The 20,240-nt window shown below is 38.9% G+C and overlaps 2 protein-coding genes across 3 annotated transcripts in view; one reads left to right on the top strand and one right to left on the bottom strand.

Moving 5' to 3' along the window:
- Nucleotides 1-2,145: 2,145 nt before the first annotated feature.
- On the top strand, nucleotides 2,146-8,319 carry LOC129102620 (hyaluronan and proteoglycan link protein 1-like). Its single transcript, XM_054612847.1, is given in 6 exon segments — nucleotides 2,146-2,251; nucleotides 4,498-4,661; nucleotides 5,716-5,914; nucleotides 6,572-6,874; nucleotides 8,031-8,210; nucleotides 8,213-8,319. Coding segments are annotated over 6 exon segments (1,059 nt in total).
- A 4,764-nt stretch (nucleotides 8,320-13,083) lies between these two features.
- Nucleotides 13,084-20,240, bottom strand: part of LOC129101996 (versican core protein-like) — a 30,667-nt gene continuing 23,510 nt past the window's right edge. For both annotated transcript variants that reach the window (XM_054611899.1, XM_054611897.1), the window contains 4 exons: nucleotides 19,235-19,317; nucleotides 16,874-17,018; nucleotides 14,727-14,909; nucleotides 13,084-14,634 (listed from right to left, as the gene is read on the bottom strand). In XM_054611899.1, coding sequence (XP_054467874.1) covers nucleotides 14,417-14,634; nucleotides 14,727-14,909; nucleotides 16,874-17,018; nucleotides 19,235-19,317 — 629 coding nt within the window. In that variant the 3' untranslated portion in view covers nucleotides 13,084-14,416. The remainder of the gene's footprint in view (nucleotides 14,635-14,726; nucleotides 14,910-16,873; nucleotides 17,019-19,234; nucleotides 19,318-20,240) is intronic.

The following is a 20,240-nucleotide window of genomic DNA, read 5'->3' as shown; positions in this document are numbered from 1 at the left end:
GCAGAGTAAAAATACTCTGTTACAGTGAAGTACTCATAGCACAGAGTAAAAATACTCTGTCACGGTAAAAGTAATTGATGTAAAAGCAGGATTTTACTGTTGTAGTTGGTCGAGCTGGAGCTCATTTTAAACTATTAATTAATTAATATTTTCATTACTATCATTAATCATCATTTTGAACAAGTAAAAGCAGCTAATTGTCACATTGTAAAAACTGAAAACATAAAATATTTCATTAAAAATGATTTTAAACATTTATCAGTTGCCAAAAAAGCTGATTCATTAGTTTTATTTTGGTGCATTTTTTTATGTGTTGTGTTTTATATGTTCTTTTATGTAAAATATTTTCTTGTAACGTAACTAAAGCTGTCAAATAAATGTAGTGAAGTATAAAGTACAATAACTCTCTCTGAGATCAAAGAAGTACACGTCTCATGAAGTGGAAATACAGTAAAGTACTGTACTTCAGTGCAGTACTTGAGAAACTGCATGTGTTAAAGTCCTCCTCTGGAGTTAATGAAGCATCAAAGCTGCATCACTTCTGCTGCTGCAGAGTCCTCTCAGTCCTCCCCCCCTTCATCTTCATCTTTATCTTCATCTTCCTCTCACGTCACTCGTCACCTGCAGAGAAACAAACTCAAAGTTTTAACCCTTTCTAGGTCACCATAAATAGATGCACTCCTACCTATCCCTGCACCCCCACCTTGTCCTGTATGCGTTGTGAGTATTTCCAGACAGGGAGGGGTAATAAGTGATGTGTGTGTGTGTGTGTGTGTGTGTGTGTGTGTGTGTGTGTGTGTGTGTGTGTGTGTGTGTGTGTGTGTGTGTGTGTGTGTGTGTGTGTGTGTGTGTGTGTGTGTGTGTGTGTGTGTGCTGCAGAGTTATTCTGCTGACTGCAGGAGCTCCACCTGGCAGAGGAGTCCAGAGCATCAGCAATACAGGACGGAGTGAATGAAGATAGGGGGGATCAATCCAAATGACTACTTCCTCTAACACACACACACACACACACACACACACACACACACACACACACACACACACACACACACACACACACACACACACACACACACACACACACTCAAGCCCCAAAAGCCCCAAAAGAAAACACACAGACAAGCTATGGAAGTCCAGAGCTGACGATAATAAAATTATGTTTTTATAAATCTTTTAACTTGTAAAAGCAACTGATTTTTGATGCAAAATGCACACTTTTATTTTACTACTTTATCTATTTATGTCTGTAGATTTCTCCTTAATTCACCAAAAGTTACTATTAGATAAAGCTTCATTTGCATATTTGAACATACATTATTTTTAATAAAAGTTTAAATATTCACCTGCAGTCTCCCTCCTTAAAGCAAGAAACATTTAAAAAAAAAAAAAAAATTAAACTTTTAAATAAAAATAAAAAACACATAAATTGTCACCTAAATTCACTGACTTCAGTTAAATATTGTCAGACTTGAACTTCCATAAAACACATCCCTGTGGAAGTGAAATGGTGAATCCCTCTCTGTTTGGGCTGCAGTGTGTGTGTGTGTGTGTGTGTGTGTGTGTGTGTGTGTGTGTGTGTGTGTGTGTGTGTGTGTGTGTGTGTGTGTGTGTGACGCTCACTGTGTCAGAGTCTCCCTCTGAAGTTGTGGACGGTCAGTGTCACCGGGAGATGTTGGCTGACGAGGAAGATTCACTGCTCAGTATGTACTGTTTATTCTACATTTATGCAGAAAGTGTGTGTGTGTGTGTGTGTGTGTGTGTGTGTGTGTGTGTGTGTGTGTGTGTGTGTGTGTGTGTGTGTGTGTGTGTGTGTGTGTGTGTGTGTGTCGCCCTCTGTAGTGTGAAGCTTCTCACGGGACGACCTGCTCCTGCATCGAGGACAAATCAGCATTCAGAGTTATTTTGGTTTTATTTTGAGATCATTTAATAATCAGAATTTGACATTTTGAATGTGTGTTTGTGCTGCAGGCGGTTCTGCTTCTTACAGCACTGCAGATAGAAACACTGCACAGCGTCCTGAACAGAGCTGCATGCAGATGGAGCTCGTATATGAATAACTTTCCTCTCTCTGTGATGCACCAACTCAATCAAATCTCTTCTTCTTCTTCTCTCTGCAGAGATCGGACCGACGGTTTGGTGCTGAAGATGATTCCTGTTCTGATCTGTGCGTTGGTCTCACTTAGCGCAGCGGCTAACGACTTAGACATTCTGTATCCTGATCTGGAGCACTCCAGAACCATCTATGTCACAGGTGAGAGGGTGAAACATGTCATGCAGAGTTCTTCCTTTTCTTCCAGAGTCCTTCTCCTGAGTTTCTCTGCAGCATCGTGAGGTTCCTTCAGGTTATCAGTCGGTTCTGCGTCTGCGGCTCTGAGATAACGCTGCTATGTGGAGATTAGGAGCTCAGAGAGATTAGAGTTATCTCTTCACTAACAGATGAAAAAACTTTGTCAGAATTCCAAACACTGGAAGAAAAACACAGCCGAGGTTCAGATAATATTTTGTATATAATTAATCTGAGAAGTGACATCATCATTAAGGTATTTAACAGCTAATGTTTAAATAAAGACGGTTTATCAGCTGGGAAAAGGAAAGCAGATTTGTTAATACAATAAAATGTTTTTACTGTGCGATAACTTTAGTAGGATAAAAATAGATGAGGACTTTGTAAATATAGACGATGCACAAAGACTGAGTTCAAATATAAAACATTAAAATAGTCATCCTCAGACGAGGAAATAAGCAGTTCTATGAGATGAGCTTTAGGATTATAGTTCTTTTTGATGTACAATTTATTTAAAATTATGGACATAAATACATTCAATTGGATCATATGAACAGGCCAAGTGTTATGACACAGAAATAAAAACTATCAACTAATAATTTAACTATTTAACAAAAAACTGTTTAACTAACTAACTAACTGATGACTAAACTGAACAAGTCTAGCTGAAAACAAATGATTACTAACCAACTAATACCATAGTGAATAATGAATAACTACAACTAATATCAAAGTAATAACTTAATAATAACTAACTAAGTAACTAATTAACTAACTAACTAAATAAATAACAATATATTTAATTATTCAAAACGAACAAACTAACTTATAATATAATTATGAATTCCAACTAATATATTAATAAAACCTTACTTATAACAAACGAACTAACTTACTTACTAATAAGCTAACTAGCTATCTAACTAACTAAGACATTAACTAACTAACTAATGATAATAGCAAACTTACTAACTTACAAATTGTATAATTATTAATTCAAAACAAACAAATTTATAACTAACTAAATATTATACAATGAATAATTCAAAACTGACACTAATAACTAACTAACTAACTAACTAACTAACTAACTAACTAACTAACTAACTATGTGATGTAACAACATGACACAAACAGCTGATTATCAGAGTCTTCAGACTTTAACTATCATCAGAAACAAAGAAACAGTTTGATGATTCAGGAAGTGAAGAATGAGGTAAAACTAAACGTCAGCACAGAACACCGATCAATGAGCCATCAGCTGTTTGATCAGGTCAATGGATCACACGTGTGTGTGTGCGTGTGTGTGTGTGTGTGTGTGTGTGTGTGTGTGTGTGCGTGCGTGTGTGTGTGTGTGTGTGTGCGTGTGTGTGTGTGTGTGTGCTTACACAGCAGTTGAAGGGAAACGCTGCGTCGGTCAAACAGCCAATCAGAAACCCCCGTTAGTGACGGAGTCTGAAGGTCACATCAGAGGAATCACATGCTAATGAGAATGTTGTGTGTTCAGGAACAGTTTACAATTAAACACACTAAATAAATAATATTTATTGATCATTTATTGTTCCAGTTCTCTATTTTATTCATCTTGAAAAGGCTCCACAGAACTGACAGCTGTTTGTTTAAAGATGTTGAGGAAAGAAGATGGAAATCAATCTAACATGCATTGACCTAGTCAGAGCAAGGTTAGCCTAGCTTAGCACAAAGACAGGAAGCAGGTGGAAACAGCTAGCCTGGTTCTATCAACACCTTCAAAGCTCAAAGTATCGCAACAACTTTGTGGATCTTTGACTTTTCATCAGGTCAACATGTGAACGTGTCCAATACGTATTTTATGACCAAATGTCTGCAGAACTGAAGACATTCCCATCGGCCTCCCTGGACTTTGTGTTTACCGCTAATTCTGCTAATGTTAGCATGCTAACATGCTTAATTAAAATAATGAAAATGGTAAACGTTGTTCTTCCTAATCATCAGAATGTTAGCGATGTCAATGTGTTAGCATGTTAACGAGCCACTAACATAACTATAGATTCTTACTGGCTAGCTGTTTCCCCCTGCTTCCATTGTTTATGCTAAGCTAGGCTAATCGCATCCTGACTCCAGCTCAGTACTTATAGTCATGATATGATATCTTTCTCTCTTGGAAAGAAGGCAAATCAGTGTTTCCCACAATGTTGAACTATTTGATTAAACATTTGTTTTCTGTTCTGCAGAGAACGGGCCGCGACTCTCCGTGGCGGCGGAGCAGATGAAGGTGTTGTCGCGGCGAGGAGGGAACGCTACGCTACCGTGCAAGATCCAAATGGACCAATCACTGACGCCGAGTCGGAAGATGAGGATCAAATGGACCAAGCTGACCTCAGACTACCTGAAAGAGGTCACCGCTTATTTTATATGTTACAGTTAATCTGTGTTTTTAGATGTTTTGTTTTGTTGTGCAGCATTTCTATAACATCTGTATGATATTGAATCAAAGGAGCGCTCTGCTGGTTTCCCTCTCAATCAAAGTAAAAGTTTAATAATTAATTTACAGAAATGGGTCTCCATTTTGCTCTGTAAGCGTACACAGGAGGAGGCCCATGTTCGTACATATAGTTAATTCAAGTCCATAATGCAAATGTGTAGAGAATGCAAGGTCAGCGTTTCATCCTTTTGATCTGATCAACAGTTGGAGGCAGAAAGTGCAAATAAACGTAGCGATACAGCCGTAAACAGAACACAACAAGAGATCTAAGAAATGTAAATATGGGTGTTGACAAATGAAGGTATATGCAATAGATATACTGAACTGTTTACATTTAGTTTTAGGTTTAAGCCAAACAATTGAGATAAGACGTTTTCATTATGCAGGTTTTGTCAACTTTGGACATAGTTTAGAGTCTTTATGCTAAGCTATGCTAACTGGCTGCACGCTTTAGCCTTTTATCTAACAGACAGAGTGGTGTCTATCTTCTCATCTAATCTAAAAACCTAACCAAGTAGTTTTGTTGTCTAAACCTAACTAAATAGTTTCCTGTGAAGTCAGAGGTTTATTTTGAAAAGACTGTATTCATATAACGAGCGGAAATTGACACTTGTTGCTGAACTTTCAGGGAAAATGCACGAAAATTTAGGAGTAACTTTTTAAGATATCATATGAACCGTTCTCTCAGAATACGATTAGCATGGTGGACTTAGAGAAGAGGAGCTTCTCCCTATGTAGCTATGAAGAGCTAATTGTCAGCTAACGCAAACACAACGATTCTTAGTTTCAGGTGATTATAAACTAATGAAAATATAGTTATGAATATAATATTATATTTCTGCTAATAGATCTTTTAAACTCTATGAACGGGGTTTGCACGTTCTGGAATATGAAGTAATGAAACAATCTTAAATCAAAGGTAATAATATTAATACTAACAGACTGATCTTTTTCCATCTCGTTCCAGGTTGATGTGTTTGTCGCCATGGATTACCACAAGAGGAGTTACGGCAGTTTCCACGGACGCGTCCACCTGCAGGGCTCCTCCCCCATGGACGCCTCTCTGGTCATCACAGAGATCACCCTGGAGGATTATGGGAGATACAAGTGTGAGGTCATCGATGGGCTGGAAGACGGAACCGTGGTGGTGTCCCTCGACCTGGAAGGTGAGCCAACTCTCTAAAGCGACCCTATTATGCTTTTCAACTTTCCCCCTCTTCATTAGTGTGTTATATATATGTTTGTACATGTAAAAGGTCCGTAGAGTGTAAAAACGGAGTTACCCCCGCCCCCCCAGAAGCTCCTGAGCTCCTGAAACGCCTCCATTGAATTCTCTCCTCACTTCCGTAACTTTATGAGGTCACAATGTAACTTTATGAGGTCACAATGTAACTTTATGAGGTCACAATGTAACTTTATGAGGTCATAATATTACAGAAGAGAATGATGAGAAGAACAAGGAGGATTATGGGCATTAACGCATGTAAACATGTTGTAACTGGAGATAAAAATATGCACCCAGAAAATATCATAATAGGGCCTGTTTGATAAAGTGATAGAATGAGAGTGGAAGTAAAACGTCTGTTTGATGTCATTGTTCTGTAAGAGGCTAAATATAGCAGCGTGAGCGCCGACTGCTCGGGGGAAAGTCAGGAGTTTGTTCTGTGAGCAGAGAGTTCATCAGCGTCAGAGCAGCTCCATTATGTGTGAGATGTGGGCCTGAAGCCAGAACCAGCTGTGCTTACACAGCGAGACGGGCTCCCAGTTCTCCAATCAGAGCCCCAGAGAACCCAGTTTAACCTGCTCTCTCTCTCCACCTGTAGGCGTTGTCTTCCCCTACTTCCCCCGCCTCGGCCGCTACAACCTCAACTTCTACGACGGCGAGCGGGCATGTCGGGACCAGGACGCCGTCGTGGCCTCCTTCGACCAGCTGCACGAAGCGTGGCGAGGGAAGCTGGACTGGTGCAACGCCGGCTGGCTGAGCGACGGCTCGGTCCAGTACCCGATCACCAGTCCCAGAGAACCCTGTGGAGGAAAGAACACGATGCCGGGGGTTAGAAACTACGGCCTGAGAGACAAAGAGAAGAACCACTACGACGTGTTCTGCTTCACCTCCCACTACAAAGGTGAAGGAGGGCTATGCATGTGTGTGTGTGTGTGTGTGTGTGTGTGTGTGTGTGTGTGTGTGTGTGTGTGTGTGTGTGTGTGTGTGTGTGTGTGTGTGTGTGTGTGTTTACCTTTATTTAACCAGCTTGCTCCAAAAGACAATACAGAAGGCCGGTCTGTCAGACTTATTTATCTGTTGGCTCAACAAAGAAAAGACAAGTAAAATTACTAAACTACAATTTCAAAATACTTTGTTACAAGGAAAGTAACAAAAACACAATTAACAAATACTCCGTTAGAAGTAAAAGTTACAATTACAAAATTTAAAATACTCAGTTACCAGTTAAAGTAACAATACCACACCTTCAAAATACTACGTTACAAGTAAAATAAACAATAATGCAATTTCGAAATACTACGTTACAAGTAAAAGTAACAATACCCCAATTCAAAAATACTGCTTTACAAGTAAAAGTCCTACATTCAAAATTTTACTAGAGTAAAAGTACCAAAGTATTACCAACCAAATGTACTTGTAATATATCAAACCTAAAATGTTCCTTGCACAGGAAATGGCCCATTTCAGAGTGTTTAAGGTCTGTTGTGTTGGATCTGGTGACATCTAGTGGTGAGGCTGCAGATTGCAACCAATTGAAACGTCTTCCTTTTGCTCAGCGTGTAAAGAACTACGGCAAAAACACTAACGTCCCAATCAGGAGCCAGTGTTTAGTTTGGCCATTCTGGGCTACCGTAGAAACGGCTCATTCTAAAGTAACAAAAAAACCAATGGTTCTTGTTTTGAGGAGATAATACGAAAGAAAACTATAATTGTTATGTTCCATTTCTGCCAATGGATCCATGTAAATGTTAAACAATGTAACTTTAACTTATGGAGGTCCTTAAAGATGATATGTCTTACATTTTTTTTGCAAATAATTTGGATAAGGTTGCAACTTTATCATTATTTTTAGTGCATGGTGATTTAAGAAAAGTACTTCAGTATTTCAGACTCATGGATTAACAAGGGGTCATGCATTTTGGTCGTTATGGCATCCTTTGCTTTTTCTTAGTTTATTTTATTTGCAAAATATGCAATAAACCCTTCAGGGTTTTCATTGGACCTTTATCCTCCGACATGTCATGTTTTCATCTTACTCCATCTTTCTGTCGCTCCAGGTCGGTTCTACTACCTGATCCACCCCTCTAAACTGACCTACGACGAGGCAGTGCGGGCCTGCCAACAGGACGGCGCTCAGATTGCCAAGGTCGGCCAGATGTTCGCCGCCTGGAAGCTGCTGGGCTACGACCGCTGCGACGCCGGCTGGTTGGCCGACGGCAGCGTCCGCTACCCGATCTCGAACCCCGGCGCCGCTGCAGCCCCACGGAGGCCGCCGTCCGGTTCAGCGGCTTCCCCGACAAGAAGCACAAGCTGTACGGAGTGTACTGCTTCAAGGGCCACAACTGAGCCGCACACACACACACAACGGCATGCCACACACACACACACACACACACACACACACACACACACACACACACACGCACACAAACACATTCATACACTAGTGAACACACACGTGGACAAAGAGACCTGTATGAACACACACATTCAAACTGTGATGCTTTATTACATGGAAACCTTAGCTGATACTCTCTGAAGGATAGTTTACACATATTTAAGGTTCTTATTATTTAATCAATGCCTTTGTGTGTGTGTGTGGGGGGGGGGGTCGATGACATCACAGCCATAACTGTCACTCAATGGACATACGAGAAGGAACAACACGACTGAACTGAGAACAGTTCCACAGCGATAAAGGACTCGTGGTCGGACGGATACTTTGGGCACTTATCTCGTTTTGTTCGAGGAACGACGACGACGACAACGAATCACAGCTGAGAGAAAATACCTGAGATAGTGATGTCATCAGGTGGGGACACAACCCTCGCACAACTACACCGATCTCCACTGACAAGGTGCTACGACCGGTACGTCCACCAGACCGTCCAGTATTTTACGTTTTTATACGAACGTGTTGGACCAAACATCTCCACCAAAACAAATCCAACAATGTTTATGTTTTTTCTAAGTAGAATGTTATTATCTAGAAATGTACTTTTTTTGACTATTTTTTTAATATACTGTAGAAATATTTACTTATTATTATTATTATTATTATTATTATTATCATTTTTTGTCTTATTGGCCAAACTATCCAAGTCTCTTTGGTTTACATAAAGTGAAACATAACAACAGTGGAACAAATACAGCAAAAAAAAAAGATATGAATTTTGCACTGAACATGTAGAAGAGGCCTAACGTGTGCAGAGATAGAAAAACGCCTGGCATGAATAGAAACAGTAGTCTCTCTGCTCGGCTTCAGCTTAGACTTCAGAGCACGTTTAGCTTCTAGAAGCACAAAGCACTCACTATCTATCTATGTAGCGCCTTGATAAACTGCTATTTTTGATACCAATACTGTAGTTTCTTATAGAGAACGAGAAGAGCTGAGGATAGCACAGATTGTGACCTAAACCACCGTATGTTACTCCAAAAAACATCTCAAATTATTCTCTACGTAACCGCTAAAGTCCAAACTTGACTTGACAACTTGTTATCCTTTTCCTGTACGGATGTGAGGGTTCTAGGACAGAGGATGTCGTATGTGAGGCAATTTCTGATTTTGGGCTATACAAAATAAATTGAAAATTGAAAAGAAAAAACATTTAAAACCACCATTATCACAGATGTTCCTGTTCTGCTAGGAAACTGTAAACATCTGTGAGATTAAGACGACGTCCACTTCTGGATAAATGTAAAAAACTAATGGTAGAAATAATCTGTGTCAAACAAACCTTTTCTTTAGCCATCTGATTTAGACATTTGAAGACATTTAAAAGCTTCTAAATAACATCCACTTCTGGATAAGTGTCAAAATAAATCACAGATTTCCCGCCGTAATGTTATCGTAGGAAACACTTAGTCACTGAATCACGGAGTAATGACGAGTCGCTGAGGTGCCAGATGGGCCTCGGCCAGAACCTGAGTTAGCACAGCCTCCTGATTGCTATCGAAGCTCTGCGGAGACTCAGAACCGGGCCGGCAGCCAACCTGCACCATCCCTGCTGAAGGAGGCAGAAATACAAAACATTCACCAAACCAGTCACCGCTGCATGGAGGCACTCAGGGCTTCTTCCATGTAAGGCTCTCACAGAGTAAACGCTGCACATTGATCGGGTGTGAGCTCACCGAACGCCGTCCCAGCTGGCCTCCTGACTCCGGTTTAGGTCATCCACTTGGGCCTGGCGTAGAATCGGCTTCTCTTGGCTCCGCCTTCGCCAAGCCACTGAACAATCAGCCACACTTATCACTGCAGACCTGCTGGACGGACTCGTTAAATATCCCTCACTGTGGGAACAACTGCAAACACAAAACATCTGTTCCCTTTTATTTGTGCTTTTTTCCAGTTATTGTAAACAGTTTGCAAACAATGTTAAATGTGTGTTTGTTAACGGGAAAGTTTGACATTTTGGGGAAATATAACTTCATGGAAAGACTTGAGAAGGGTGCTTTGTTCTCTGGAGAGAATCAAACATTGTGAGAGATTGGTGAGGGCGATTGTTGCAGTTCAAATTGCAAAAGAATGAAGAGAGATGGATGTTTGAAATGAAGTTTGAATGGTAAACATCCATTGTGCCACGTATGAACGTCTAAAGGCAAGAAAAAAGTTTTGCAAATTTGAGGACGTAGGTTTCAAGGAGTGCAACATTAATAAACTGTAAACTGTAAAGTGATTTCAACATATTGACACAAAGAAACATACATTTAATATTCGAATGAAGGAAAAAAACATTGCTGGGAAAATCTTAAGTCTTCTTAATGTGTCATATTAAGAGAATGTTGAGCTGGAAAACATATTTCTGTTTGTGTACAGATTAAATAAATGTTTACTTAGTAAAAATAAAAGGTGCTGATTAATGGATACCACTTTCATATCTGTCTGTAAAATATAAGACTACAACAAACTAGCTTAGCTTAGCATAAAGACAGGAAACAGGGAAACAGCTAGCCTAGCTATTTTAAATGTATACAATCAGTCGTTATATAAAAATAAAAGGTGCTGATTAATGGATAACACTTTTATATCTGTCTGTGAAATACAAGGCTACAGCCGATTAGCTTAGCTTAGCTTAGCATAAAGACTGGGAACAGGGGGAAACTGCTAGCTTAGCTTTCTCAAACGGCTACGTTACTGAACTCTGTTGTTTTACGGTTAAAAGAAACAAGATGTTATATGGAAATCTGTGAGCATTATAGTTGCTGGTAGGTGTGTTTTTTTAAATGTTGGGCTAACTGCTTCCAGTCTTTATGCTAAGCTAAGCTAAGCGCCTGCTGGCTCACGCTTCATATTAAGCATACATAATAATTAAGCCTTTATTAGTCCCACAATGGGGAAATTCAGTTCTCTGCATTGACCATCCCGGAGGAGCAGTGGGCTGCGATGAAGCGCCCGGGGAGCAGCTGGGGTTAGGTGTCTCGCTCAAGGACACCTCGGCATGTTGCCTGTAGAGGGGTTCGAACCACCGACCTTGTGGTTGTGGGTCAAGCGCTCTACCTCATGTGCCACAGCCGCCCAATATAACACTCTCAAAGTGATATTTCCCAAAATGTCAAACTATTCCTTATAAATCTAAAGAAACATCACATCTGTTGCCTTTTATTTTGTGTTTAATCTGACCAACTTTGCTGGCCTTGTTAATAACTGCAGCATTCAGAGGAAACCTTAGGGACCCAAAGACAAAAGGACAATAAAACAGAACATAAACCTCGACTCTGCCTCCGTGTCTTTACTCAGGGCTCATTGAGTTCTCCCATTATCCCCAAATACATCACAGCGACTTATGAGCAATCACACTGCAACTTATCACACTGCAGTTCAGCAAAAAGAGAAGTCAGCGTTCCAGGTGCAGCTCCTGGGTGATGCAGTAATGTTTTCCTCACAGCAACACCGAGGCCATTCATGGTGCTGCTTTCAGGGGATTTTATAACTGAAATACAGCAACGTGCCAAAAGCTACAGGGACTGTTTTTAGGACCGGAGTGACGGCATGTTGGCGTGACGTGTTGCTTCTTATGTTTATTTTTTATTTCAGCCAAGTATCATGGAAGGTCGGGAAAGAGTCACGAAATGCAATCTATTGGTTTTGTGTGCATGGACACAAATTGGTTTTTCTTGTGTTGCGGAGGATGGAAATATTGCCACATTCCACATGACTGAGCAACAGTCAGAGCAACATACTTTAGTTGTCTAAACCTAACTGTTGGTTTTGTTGCCTAAACCTAACTGTTGGTTTAGTTTCCTAAACCTAACTGTTGGTTTAGTTGTCTAAACCTAACTGTTGGTTTAGTTGTTTAAACCTAACTGTTGGTTTTGTTGTCTAAACCTAACTGTTGGTTTTGTTGCCTAAACCTAACTGTTGGTTTTGTTGTCTAAACCTAACTGTTGGTTTAGTTGTCTAAACCTAACTGTTGGTTTTGTTGCCTAAACCTAACTGTTGGTTTTGTTGTCTAAACCTAACTGTTGGTTTTGTTGTCTAAACCTAACTGTTGGTTTTGTTGCCTAAACCTAACTGTTGGTTTTGTTGTCTAAACCTAACTGTTGGTGTTGTTGTCTAAACCTAACTGTTGGTTTTGTTGTCTAAACCTAACTGTTGGTTTTGTTGCCTAAACCTAACTGTTGGTTTTGTTGTCTAAACCTAACTGTTGGTTTTGTTGTCTAAACCTAACTGTTGGTTTTGTTGTCTAAACCTAACTGTTGGTTTTGTTGTCTAAACCTAACTGTTGGTTTTGTTGTCTAAACCTAACTGTTGGTTTTGTTGCCTAAACCTAACTGTTGGTTTTGTTGTCTAAACCTAACTGTTGGTTTTGTTGTCTAAACCTAACTGTTGGTTTTGTTGTCTAAACCTAACTGAACTGTTTGTGGTTAAAATATTGATTAGTGCAGCTTTAAAGTTTTACTTCTTCAATGGGAGCCAATGGACAGGAAGTCAGAAAGTCTTGAGAGAAGGACTAAAATGTAGTTTTTTGGTCTTTTCATCGGTTGACAATAAGAAAAATATAAACTTAATATTTAAATAAAGTGGTATAAAACACAAACAACACAGGTTGTGTTATGATAGTTCCTATTATTGCACAAACAGCCGACAAATGACACTGAAACCAAAATGATGGACATTTTGTTTTACAGCAACTCAAATGGAGAAAGAAAAACAATGATTACATAAAAGATCTTTTGTGTCACAGATACAGTGAACTCCATCAACAGCATGGAGGAGAAGAACATTTAAAAAATGCATATACGCTGACAAACAATATGGAAAATGGAAAATGTATGAAGAAAGTAAAATGCACAAGGGTCACATAAAAAATCATGTTGCACATTTTTCACAATCCCTTATTTGTTGGATTTAAAACACAGATTCCAGATCTGTAACAGAATGCAAAATCTATAAAACCTTTTAGCTCATAAACCGACTCAAAGATGTAGAAAATGTTAAAAACAATCCGCCGTGTTTTGATGATGAATTCATTGGATTGAAGACAAACTCACAACAGCTTGTGCTCCGTGATCAGATCTGTAAACAGCACGGTAAGTCATCACTAACGGAATCACTTCAGTTCCAATGACCTTTATTCAATATCACAGTCCATTCATAGTTTTAAAGTATACAATAAGTTAAAATTCATATGGCTTCATATAGTATCTATATTATATATCCTATGATTAATAGCACACGCACATTCATAATAATCTCCTCTTTAGCTCCATGTGCCGCCTTTTAAATCTCCCTTTTATTTAAAAAAAACAACTCAGCTAATATATTTTGTACAAAAATCTACACGTGGAAATCAGCCAGTAAAACAAACCGAAACTGAAAGAATTGGAAAATGCCCTATGATAATAATTTAAAGTGATGAATTCATGCTTTTTATAGTCTATCAATAACGGGGATGACGTATCTTTTGTAGCCAAACAGGAAGTTATCATCACAGGTTCCCTCCGCAAACAGCCAATGGGATTCTTCCATTGGATTCTGGACACAGAAAATAATCTGTGTGTCAAACAAACATTTATGATTCTTACAGGTTTTCTTCATCAGGAATAATCTTTAGCCGTCTGATTTAGACATTTTTAGACATTTAAAAACTTTTAAATTCACCAGAGGGGTATTTACTGACCTGTTCAAATCTCTTCAGCTTGTGTTAAACTTACTCTTATCTCTTATTTTAGAGATCTAAACAAAGATGCTGAGTCATGTCTGGGTTTTAGGACTCATTTCTGCAGAACTCTATTAAGACACAAGTCTCTGTTTAAGGGTTTTGAGACTTGATATGATCAGCAAATGAAACTAACTTCTCACTCGTCATACGGTTCAGATCCTGGAGTGTTTTTGGGGGTCAATGAACTGGTGAAACCCATCCTTCGTCCTTTACAGAGCCATAGATAGACAGTTCTGTGCAGCCGGTCCGCTGTGTGTTTTACAAAAAACCCTCAAACCCAATCAGTGTCCCATCTGATCCTGTGTCTGCTGCCTCTTCTCCCTCTGGGAAGAAGACCAGAGGCTCTGGAGGAAGCTGTAACTCTGCTGCTGCTCCTGGTTTGGATTGGGTTTCTGTTGGCTCTTGGGGTGATGGACGTGGTGGTTATGGTGCCGGTTCTGATTCTCGTTGTTCTGGTTGTTGCGGCGCCGGAGAGTGAATGACTTGTTGTAGGTCGCGGCTGAGAAGACGGATTGGGAACAAAGCGTTAAAAAGTTATAAAACATCTCTAAATGTTGGTGCAGCCTCGTGGTTCTGACCCGAAACACTCACGGCTGGTGCAGGTGACTTTGGGTGCGTCCCATTGGCCGTTGGCCCGGCAGCGTATGGTGGGGACGTGTCTCTGGATGAAGCCCGGTTTGCAGTGGTAGCGGAGCAGGCTGTTGATCTCGTAGCGAGGCTTCACCGCCCCAAACACCCGAGTGTCCTTCACCACGGGGGGCTGACTGCAGGAGACTGAGGGTAGAGGACAGACAGAGGACAGACAGAGGACAGACAGAGGTCACTGTGAGCTTTAACTGACATTTAGTGATTCTATGGACACTTGGAGGCAGCGGGACAAGCTGTGAACGCATCATTAATAATATCATTTCATAAAGTTGGTATAGCAAACTTGTTTTATTGTTTTTTATCCAAAACCTCTGCAATGATATTAAAAACAGTCACGTTTCAGACACTATAGATTATCATCACAGTTAAGGATCCGTTGCCTTTTTGTATGACTTTAATGCAAAGTAGCTGCAAAATGGCACTCATACACAATCTCATACATTAATTGTTAGTAGGCTGTTTAAAAACGTTGTAATGATGAAAGCAGCTGGTTATAAAATGAAACCATGAAAATAAACAAAAGCAGTTGTGAAAATCATAATATTGCATTCAGGGCTGGATACACAGTTCTGTTTATGAGGCATACACGGACATGAATGCACTGGAATTGGAGTTTATGATTTGTATAGTGCACTGACTAAGAACATAAACTTAACTCCACTTTTGGCATAATTTAGAGAAATGCAAAAAAGTGGGCGATGGGCTGAGAGGGAGTTGCTCATCGACTGTTCAGAGGGCGTTAATATAGATATTTTTAAAACTCCATGACGTGAGCGCCAACCAGTGGACTGTAAATATCAAAGCATCAACCTTGAAGGTTTAGTGTTGATTTAAAACAGTAGATAGCATCTTGAGCCATTTCAACCCATTAAATACAGATATTTTAGAGTCTTATCATTTTATGTAAAGCTCAAAAATTATGTTTAAATGTGCGGTACTTCTTAAAGAAGTACTTTGGGAAATGGTTGGTAATTATGTAAAACACATATAATTCACAGTTTATATGCTAAAAAAAGCAAAATCACTGGTTTGGTGACTCTAAGAAAGTTGATTGCACTTGTGAGAAGTATGAGAGTATGCATAAAGCTCCAAAAGAACTGGATCCTACAGTTCCCATAATGCACCAGCATAGCTGCACAGTAAATACTCATGCAGCTCTTTTAAACTCCTTAAAATGTTATTTTCTCAGACCTGACAAAGTTCCTCCAGATGGACAGAACACGTTACATTATGCACATTTATCTACGTTATATCTACGTTATATCTACGTTATATCTACGTTATATCTACATTATATCTACGTTATATCTACATTATATCTACATTATATCTACATTATATCTACGTTATATCTACATTATATCTACATTATATCTACGTTATATCTACATTATATCTACATTATATCTACGTTATATCTACGTTATATCTACATTATATCTACGTTATATCTAACGTTATATTTACGTTATATCTACATTATATCTACGTTATATCTACGTTATATCTACGTTATATCTACATTATATCTACGTTATATCTACGTTATATCTACATTATATCTACGTTATATCTACATTATATCTACGTTATATCTACGTTATATCTACATTATATCTACGTTATATCTACGTTATATCTACGTTATATCTACGTTATATCTACATTATATCTCGTTATATCACGTTATATATCTACGTTATATCTACGTTATATCTACGTTATATCTACGTTATATCTACATTATATCTACGTTATATCTACGTTATATCTACGTTATATCTACGTTATATACGTTATATCATTATATCTACGTTATATCTACGTTATATCTACGTTATATCTACGTTATATCTACGTTATATCTACGTTATATCTACATTATATCTACGTTATATCTACGTTATATCTACGTTATATCTACGTTATATCTACGTTATATCTACGTTATATCTACGTTATATCTACATTATATCTACATTATATCTACATTATATCTACATTATATCTACGTTATATCTACGTTATATCTACGTTCTCACAGCTTCTTTGGAGGGAGTGTTTCTGTGTTTTTGTGTGTTTCCATGTACCTGTCCCCTTCTTGCAGGTGAAGGTCAGGTGGTAGTTGCAGGGCACGTCGTTCCACTCTCCTCCCTCGTGCCAGATCATCACCACACAATCCTCCCCCGACTGGAAGAAGCTGTCCGGCTGGTTCGGCCTCCAGTGCTCGTATTGCTGTCAGAGGACACATTTATGGTGAGAAAAAACAATAAACTCTGCTGTAAACACAGACTTTAAAGGATAAATAACTCCATACTAGGACATTCCTGATAAACTGGGCTTCTACTACATCCTATTCAGAAATTCTAGATGATTTCCACACTATCGACAATGCTCATGTGTGTATAAGAGATAAAAACAAGTATTTTTCGTAAAAGAAATGGAGTAAATGTGAATTTGGAAATGTTGTATGATCATGAAATTGTTTACATGTTTTTGTAAAATAGTTGTTTAAATAACAAATGGCATAATGTCGTAAGCCTAATCAAAGGGCTGTAGGTCAAAGGTCAATCTCGCTGTCAAAATGGAGGAGCAAGCCCCCGAGAGGGTCTGCAAAGAAAAAGAAGCTTTTTTTTGTTGGTGTGGGTTTTATTTAAATAAAGGTGTGTGTTTTCATTCCTAAAGATAAATATGTCCTGCACATGGTATGAAACAGGCCTGAAAATGGCAGTAATTTAACAAGTCAAAATAAGAAATATATAAAGTATGATTTTGTTTTACAGGGGTTATATAAATGTAATTAATTAAGCTGTTATTGCTGCCAGAACGCCCCGCTGCATGTTGTTTGTTGCCTTTGTTGTTGTCGAAAAGCTAAACACCAACAAATATGTTCTGAAGCAGAATATTACGTTATATTATATATGCTGTGATTTTTGGAAATGATTCAATCTATCTTCTTTTATAAATTTGGACTGTTGGACTTAGTTAGTCATCTCGTTGCATTGTTCGACGTCTGTGCGAGAAAGATTGAGGCTAGACAGCATTTTTGTAAGTTATAAATAATAATAACTTGAATGCCAACATTATGAATGAAGCTTTGAGCTATTCGGTATTAACCCCAGTGATGTTTGGTTTTGGTCAACCTCTGTGTGAGGGAACACACAGTAACTTTAGCTCCAGGTGATCATAATCATAATAATCCGTCCATGCCGGTTCCCTCATGAGGAGACGGTGCTCATTCAACACATATTACTGGATGTAATTCCCAGACAGAGCAGACTGTGGTGCTGCTGGGTAAATAAACTCCCCAGGCCTCTTTACATTCATTTATTAAACATGAACATATGGGACATTCTGCAGAAGACATGAGCTCTACTGTACGAGCAGAGTGTCACCCCAGTAAGGGTGTGCCTCTATTCTGAGTGATAACACATTACAACAGCAGAGCCCCCCCCACCCCACAGGATCAGGTTTACACTGCTTAATCCACATCACATGCTCCAACAGCTGAGCGTTCCCAGCAGACTCATGACGTGTGTGAGAATTATGTCGTCAGGACTAAAAAACGTTCATGTTGCTGCAGAAGATGAAATGTAGCTGCTAAACATTCCTGAACAAATCGTGGAAATGTCAACGGAATGTTTTATGCTTTACACGGTAAACCAATGATTTGCACATTGAACAATGTCAAAATAACCCTCTTTGATGATTAGTTCTTTCTAATGTCTGTTTATATGATTCAACTTCCCAATTATGAGTTCTTAGTTTGTATTATTTATTTGATCCAAACATTGAAAGGCAGCCCCGCCCTAAAGCATCCCCTGCTTTATGGTCTGTTTGACTCTAAATGGAGCATCATTTACTAAATGAACATCATGCTGTATTGAAGAAGACTTGAAACTAGAGATTGAGACCATAAACTCATGTTTACAATGTTTACTGAGGGAATAAATCAAGAGAGAAGTAGAGTCATTTTCTCATAGACTTCTATACAACCAGAGGAGTCGCCCCCTGGTGGACAGGAGAGAGAATGCAGCTTTAACACAGGAAGCTTTGACTTCACTTTGCAGAATCCAGGGTTGGAGTCTATTGGAATATTTATCATTTACCCTTAAACAGTTTATTGTTTACCATATTCCCCTTCTTAGCTTAGCTTTTTAGCATGTTAATATTAGCTACTTAGCAGAAAGCTCAAAGTACGGCTGAGGTTGATTGAACCTCTTTAGTTCTGCAGGTGTTTGGTCATAAACCAAAGTATTGGACACATTCAAATGTTGACTTGATGATGGCGCAAGATCTAAAGTCAGATGATCAATAAAGTTATTACGATTCATCCACAATCCTTCCAATACTTGTTGAGATATTTCAGTTTGATGGAGCAAAAACACTGTCTTCCTTCTCATTTCATATAAAACATTTCCTTTAGATGCTGATGCATTAAATCTTCTTACCATCGGATTGCCGTCCGTCCATCTGAAGTCTCTCTCAAACATCTTGTCATTCAGGCCGAGCCACTGGTAGTCATTGCTCAGGCCTGCAGAAGAGAAAACACACCAGAGACAAACTTTAAAGTCTTTAAGTTCATTTAACTTACATTAAAAACAGCAAACTCTCCACCGGGATTATCAAAGAGAAGAGGAATGAGTCGAGACGCAGTTTAAAAGAACAAGACAGAGTAGGAGATGATGTGTTTGTGGTAAATCCAACATCGTAAAAGAGTCTATTTCTTCTCGGTTTCCCCAATAAACTCAGAGACAGTTTACATGAAACTCAAGTCTGCTTTCACTGTGTTTGAAAACTCTTTGTTTTATCTCACTAACAGTCATTTTTGGATTAAAACACAGATATGAGCGGCTTCTTTTCAAACACACTGTATTCTTAAAGTGCACTAAAACAGCTTTTAAGAGTTGCTTTAAAGAAAGTCGTTCAGTTTATTAACAAAGGGCACAAAAATAGACTAAATATTTAAAGACAAAATTAGGTTTCAGCTACTTGGGTCTGAGATTAGAGCTCTTGGTTTTACAGTCGAAACCCAAGGTGCATCATGGGAGGTATTATTTTAAAATAAATGAATGCACTCAACATTTCTTTCATAATGACCCACTGAATTATAAAACTGTGTATCTGCACCCGTACGGTAAATACTGTGAGTTAAATCTAAATATAAGGAAGCAGCAACAGATGTTTGCACTCAACAGTTTCTTTATATTCACCATATGCTGATGATACCGCCTTATTTTGGTTTCTGGATAGATACCAATGTAAAGTATATCCGGTGAAGTTGCTGCAACTCCAGATATTAATAATGATTGTAAGATAACAAGTAAAATGTTCTAACAACCGGTAGAAGAAAGTAACAAGAAGGTTTTAAAGACGTCTACAACCGCTCTGTGAGGCTAACCTGAGGAACGGCGCTACTTTGAACTAAATGCTAACATGTTCACAATGGCGACATGA

Source organism: Anoplopoma fimbria, chromosome 14 (genome assembly GCF_027596085.1).
Source record: "Anoplopoma fimbria isolate UVic2021 breed Golden Eagle Sablefish chromosome 14, Afim_UVic_2022, whole genome shotgun sequence".
NCBI lineage: Eukaryota > Metazoa > Chordata > Actinopteri > Perciformes > Anoplopomatidae > Anoplopoma > Anoplopoma fimbria.
The sequence above is the reverse complement of the archived record's forward strand: the minus strand, read 5'-3'. Positions and strand labels throughout refer to the sequence as shown.